Source organism: Amborella trichopoda, chromosome 10 (assembly GCF_054954075.1).
Source record: "Amborella trichopoda isolate Santa Cruz 75 chromosome 10, AtrichopodaSantaCruz75HAP2 v2.0, whole genome shotgun sequence".
Lineage (NCBI taxonomy): Eukaryota > Viridiplantae > Streptophyta > Magnoliopsida > Amborellales > Amborellaceae > Amborella > Amborella trichopoda.
The window spans coordinates 1268217-1274615 of NC_142345.1; the positions used below are offsets into that span (position 1 = coordinate 1268217).

The window sequence follows — 6399 nt, forward strand, 5'->3', positions numbered from 1 at the left end:
AAAGAAATCGCAGAACTCCTACAGAGAAAGCTCATACGACCAAGTTCTTCACCTTGGAGTTGTGCAGCTTTTTATGTAAATAAAAATGCTGAAAAAGAAAGAGGAGTTCCTAGATTGGTAATAAACTATAAACCATTAAATAAAGTGTTAAAATGGATAAGATATCCAATTCCAAATAAAAAAGATTTATTAGACAGAATTGCTCAAGCATGTATATTTTCAAAATTTGATATGAAATCAGGATACTGGCAAATCCAGATCCAAGAACAAGATAAATATATATATATATATATATATATATATATATATATATATATATATATATATGTATATATATTTATATGGAAGAGACTACAAATGCCTATGGGAGAAAATGAACAGTATTTTCGCCCATAGGCTCGGCGCCGTCCAATTTTTTCCGACGGCGTGGATTAAAGACCGTCATGGATATAGTAGATCTATGGCGGTCTGTCACGGATATAGTATGTCCGTGACAGGATTTTTTTCACGCAAAATTGACACAAAAATCACAGCTCCCGTAGATCCGTGGCGGTTTTAAGGCAAAACCGTCGACGAGGGGGAAACACTATAGCAAATAGCCTATGGGCGTTTTTAAGACTTTTCATATATATATATATATATATATATATATATATATATATATATACAGCATTTTTAAGACTTTTCTCACACACACACACACACACACACACACAAGAATTGTAAAATACGTTTCTGAATTAATAATTCTTAGCTTGCTTTAGAAGCTGTAGAGTGCTTTCCTTTAGAAAACTTTGGTTCAGTAGGAGACATCAGATTGTTTGTTGTGGTAAAGAGTTTGAACACTTGAAGCTTGTCCCAGGAATCTAAATAAGCTAACCTATTAGCAGGACGAGAAAAAAATATTATGGATTTTGGAGATTAACTGTAATTTCCAATGAGATGCATTCAGAGAAGGTTAATATCCACCTTCCATTTTGAAAGAGACATTGAAAGATGAAGTTGCCCCTTTTGGCCCCATTCGATTCAATATTTGTTTTCAGCATATGTTAGCTATGCGCAATAGTCAATTCTAATAGTTTTTCCATATTTTTTCTTTCTGCAGTTTGAAAATGACTGCCAAGTCAATCATCCTGGCTGTAGTTGGTTCTGGTGTACTTGGCTTTGCACTAGATTATGTGATTTCTGATAAGAAGCTATTTGGAGGTTAGTTTGTAGCTCTCTTCTCCTTGTGTGTGTGTGAGAGAAACTGGGAGGTGTATGTGTGTGAGAGAGAGGGGGGGGAGAGATGTTTGTGTGAAGACAAGAGAGACAGATGACTGAGAGAGGAGAGATGACTGTGTATGTGAGAGAAGATATAATTTTGTGCCAAAGAGGAGTACGTGTGTTTGCGTGTGTGTGTGTGTGAGAGAGAGATGCATTTGTAGGGAAGGGATACAAATGATTGCGTGCGTGTGAGAGATACCCGTCTGTGAAAGAGAGATATGAGATGTCTGACAGGAGAGTGAATTTTTGTGTCAAAGAGATGTGTGTGTGCATGTGCGTGTGTGTGTGTGTATATATTTATATATATATAGAGAGAGAGAGAGAGACAGATTCATCCCCATCTTCTTGCTGTCATGGTCCCTGATTTTGTGCTTATAACCAGGGACCACCCCGAGTACTATGACTCGTCCAGAGTGGTGGGAAGAAACTGACAGGAAGTTTCAAGCTTGGCCTCGCACTGCCGGCCCACCAGTTGTGATGAACCCGATAAGTCGCCAGAATTTCATCGTGAAGACCCCCAGTCCAGATGCGTGATGCTTTCTGGTGTTTTTATTTGAGAATCTCGAGTTTCATGTTCATATCTCTTGTTTCACTAGATATTTTTTGCCTGGACTTCAGTTACTTGTTATATGGATAGAAAATCTTCTTTCTAATATGAGCTCAGCAGAATTATAATAATTCGGAAGTATTTGGCTATTTTGGCTAAATCGAATTTGGTTTTGAGTTGGTGAATCCTGATCAATTGTATGAAATTACGAATGATGTCATCATCTATGTATTTCTCGAGTTATTAGTATTTGTTTCTTCATGATGCTTACCAAGAGAAATGGAGGTTTTATGGTGAATGAAGTTGGGATAGGAGAAATGGATTTGGAAGTGGTTAGAAAAGAGCAAGAGACAATGGCTTTGATTCTTTATACATGTTAGGTTCATGGCATTTTCTATTGATCTGTGAAGCTTTGGGCTGCTGCTCTGGTTGCATAAACTAGGACAGGGTCTTCACAAATGTGTAAATGTGTGTATGAGAGAGAGAGACAGATCGATCTTAACTCTCATTTCTCTACCCCCGAGAGAGAGTTCTTAACTTTCATTTTTCTACCTCAGACACCAAACTCAGAGACACCAACATTCCTTTCTCTCAGACACGAGAGAGAGAGCGACCTTGACCTTTTGCCTAGACACTTGATCTCTCTCTAAAGAGAGGGAGGAGCTTGACCTTTTGCCTAAAGACGGGTCTCTTTCTTTCTAATATCCCAGAGAGAAGCAAGTTTCTCTTCAACCTATCAAAAGAAGTAGGGGTGAAAATTGGGTCGGTCGAGTCAAACTGGGTCTGGTCTGGGTTGGGGTCTAGATGTTATACCACGTGGGTTGGGTCTGAGTCCCAATGACTTGGATCCTACCCAGCCCACATGGGTCCAGGTCTAGCTTGGACTCTTATCAGATCTAGCTTGGACTTGCCCCGGTATAAATATATATATATATATAAAGAACAATTGTTTCTTGCGAGCTGGACTGCATTTGTGCAATATGCGGTCCAAAGGTATAAAAAGATGGATGCAAATAGGTGGTTCATCTAAAAAATTTGAAACTAATGGTCCAAATGTTTTTTTAATAGAATTATTATTTATAGTTTACAAAAATTATTTATTTATTTCATATTCATGATCTCCATCTTAAATAATATATATCCTCTGATGGTTAAGATCCAATTCTATTTTAAAAATAAATTTATTGAGGGCTTTGCATTTCTACCTATACAGGCTTGGTCACATGCTAATAGTGTCCATATGTAAAATATATAACTATATGAGTTAAGCAATATTAAATGTATATTATAATATTTTTTTTTTTTATTCCTAACCCGAACATGACCTGACCAGTTGTGACCCCTACAAAAAGAACAGATAGTTCTCATGGGTATAAGAAATAGGAGAAAAGATTGAATTAGATAATAGAGAGAAGAGAGAGTTCCCCCAAGGTGGTGACCCGAGAGCTGAGACTAGATTATTGCTTTCTTTCTCTCACCAAAGATATCTTAACCTTGTGCCTCGAGTGCTTGTCTATCGCACTCAACCATATGCACTGCTTCACACTAGCTCTAATCAGGAGGTTAGTGGTTAAATCGTCTAGTTTTTTCAACAGTGGATTATTCCCATCTCACCCATACGTATAGGCTATAAACCCCTCTCCTTTTCTTCCCTTCTGACCTTAGGTATATAGACCTCTCTTTCTCTCTCTTTGAATGTTGAATCTCTCTCCTCCCTTTCTCTCTTTTACATGCTCATGCATAGACACCTCTTTCTTCCCTGCTCACCTTGAGTATAGACCTCTCTCTCTCTCTCTCTCTTTTTGAATTTTGAAACTCTCTCCTCTCTCTTTCCTCCCTTCTCACTGTGTATAGGCCTCTCTCTCTTTGAATGTTAGAAACTCTCTCTCTCTCCTCACCAGCACCAGCCACTCTGTCTTTACATCCAAACTTGTAGAACAATTCTCCTATTTTGATAAACACAATGGTGGGACTTTTTGTCATCTAAACCTAACCCATTGACTTCAATTCTTTAATTACTTAACCAATTCCCTCTTTTGTTAGTCACATGGTTAGTGGGTCTTTTGTTAGTCACATGGTTAGTGGGAATGATGAAAGAAATACCTATGTGATCTTTTGCCAGGGAAATACAATTTATTTATTTATTTATTAGAAATAATCACCTTTTATAATTTTGGCAACAAGATCATTCACAGATGGTCTTATTACAAACAATAGAAATTCTAAAAATAAATAACACATCTATAATATAAATCTCAACTACTTGATGCCATTCATACAACCTAATATTGTGCTTGAGAATATAAAATAAAATAACAAATAAATAAAAGAAAATATGCCGGAGATTACCTCAACCGGGCTTTTTTATACCCCACACCGATTCACCACATCCAATGGCACGGGATCTATGGTCTAGGTTCAATCTCGAACCGAGATAGCTGGTTTTAGAGAGAGGAAGTTAGAAAAGAAATATGGAGGAGAGAGAGTGGGTGTGCCCCTCTAGGAGAGAGAGATGTGAGAGAGAAAAGAGAGAGAGAGGTTGTATGTAGAGATTGGGGGGAGAGCACCCCTATTTATAGTGGATATTTAGTTTAGGGTTTTCCCATAGTTTGTTTCTTTCATAAGATTGAAACTAGACTGTTGATCAATGTAACTTGTAGGGTGAGAGATCTAAATCATCCATTCCATAGATGCACCATCAACATTATGGAATGTACTTGGACCATTATTCCCTTTTCTTAAACCATTTTCGCATCAATATATTTAAATAAAATAAATATCTTGCATTCCATAAGATTGCATAATCCATGTCACATATTCCACAAGGATGTCAATAATTATCAAACAAATAAATACTACCAAATAAGATAAGGTCAATCTTTCCCTTCCAAGATTTGACTACATGCCACAAATCAAAGTTACTATATTTAATAAACTTGAACACAAAGCAACAAGAGAATCTAAGGGTTGGGGCGTGACACCCCTTTGTGGCACATGTGGGCCCCCCACCCACATGCCACATGGTGGGTTCATGCGCACTTTGGGCCCCCCATGGAATTTTACAAACAATTTTAAAATTAAACAATATAATTTATGAAATTTTATAATATTGTAAAATCAATAACTGTATTTTTATAAGTCCAAAAAACATAAATAAAATATTGAGAGATTCATAAAAATTCAAATAATAAAACTAAAAACATTTCAATAATAAAATGAACACAATTAAATTAATATGATGGGAAAATAATCCATATGGTTTTAGAAATTCAATCTGTAATAATGAGGTACTCCACCTTCAACTATGAACTACATACCACATTAGCTTTATCGAACCGACCCAGTGTTTTCCATGACCCACAGTCCAAGCAGGGGTTCATTAGCGGGTCATCAAAGTCAGGTCGGTGAATCAAGGGGTCGCAATCCCAGTATGTGGATTACAGGTCCTCCCCTAGAGATGAGTCAAGGTCACCACGATCTGATGCAACTACAACTCTATGGTGCATAGGGGTTTCTCGCATATGCATACGCTTCACCCAACGGTAGATATCTGGCTTTCCCGAACGATCTATCGATATGCATGCTGTGTGATAGAACATAGATGAGGTTTTGGCCCCCGTCTGAGTAGGTCTACCATCACACACAAGGGTCACACAGTCCTTCGGCTCACTTATCTACGCATAAGCTCCGGCATCATCAAGGGCTAACCCAAAACCCTCATTGGTTTAATTCTTTATACCCAGGTACCTTGGGTTTTCCAACCGACAGGCCTAGATTGATAAGCACAGTCTGGCATAAGCAAACATCATTTGTTTAGTACGGTCTTCGAGGGATCATAGTCCTATTGAGTTTATGTTTCACTATAAAAATGTTTCAATACACACTCATAAGGCCTTTAAAGGCCACATAAACCCAACAAATGAGCTATCAACCATCTATGCTACAAATTAGATATGTACGTTAGGCATTAATATGAATGTCATAAATGTAAAATTTAATTTGTCATTTAGACACAATATGTACGACATGGTGACACAAACATGGGTATTTGATATTTCAAACTTAAAATTGCCTTGTGATATAACCCACATGATTTGTGTATCACCATTTGATATATAGATATGATTGTTATAAATGTCAAGACAAAAGATTTCATACTTTAGTAGAAACATACTGTCCCATGGGTAAAACTCAGTTTAGGAGCAATTTTAGGACCTCAAAATTTGGGGATGTAATCTATTAAACACAGACTAATCTTAAAAAAATTCTTCTAATTTCACTCACTTGAAAAATCTTAAATACACCTGAAACATATTTTTTCTTTGAGAAAACTTACTCCGCATTTTGGGGGAAGTGAGTGGCTTGTCTTGCTCTAACAAGAGTTGCTTACTTAAACAAGGGTTAACTAAAAATTATTGGATGATTATTTTTAAATAAAAAAATGAATTTTGAGTCTTTAACGCCTAGATCTTGTCCTCTAGAAATTAGATGCTCTTGGTACTTTTGTAAAGCACATAAAATATATGAATTGAATTTTTTTCTTTTGAAGTTTATTGCTATGTTCCAGAGGTTATCCTCCGAATTTG

The 6399-nt window shown here is 36.8% G+C and overlaps 1 protein-coding gene across 11 annotated transcripts in view; it reads left to right on the forward strand.

Annotated features, from left to right (window-relative positions):
- The window catches only part of LOC18427990 (uncharacterized), a 40509-nt gene extending 38447 nt beyond the window's left edge, over positions 1-2062 (forward strand). For all 11 annotated transcript variants that reach the window (XM_088850335.1, XM_088850333.1, XM_088850339.1 and 8 more), the window contains 2 exons: positions 1106-1206; positions 1649-2062. In XM_088850335.1, the coding sequence (XP_088706461.1) occupies positions 1113-1206; positions 1649-1800 (246 nt within the window). In that variant the 5' untranslated portion in view covers positions 1106-1112 and the 3' untranslated portion in view covers positions 1801-2062. The remainder of the gene's footprint in view (positions 1-1105; positions 1207-1648) is intronic.
- Positions 2063-6399: the final 4337 nt, after the last annotated feature.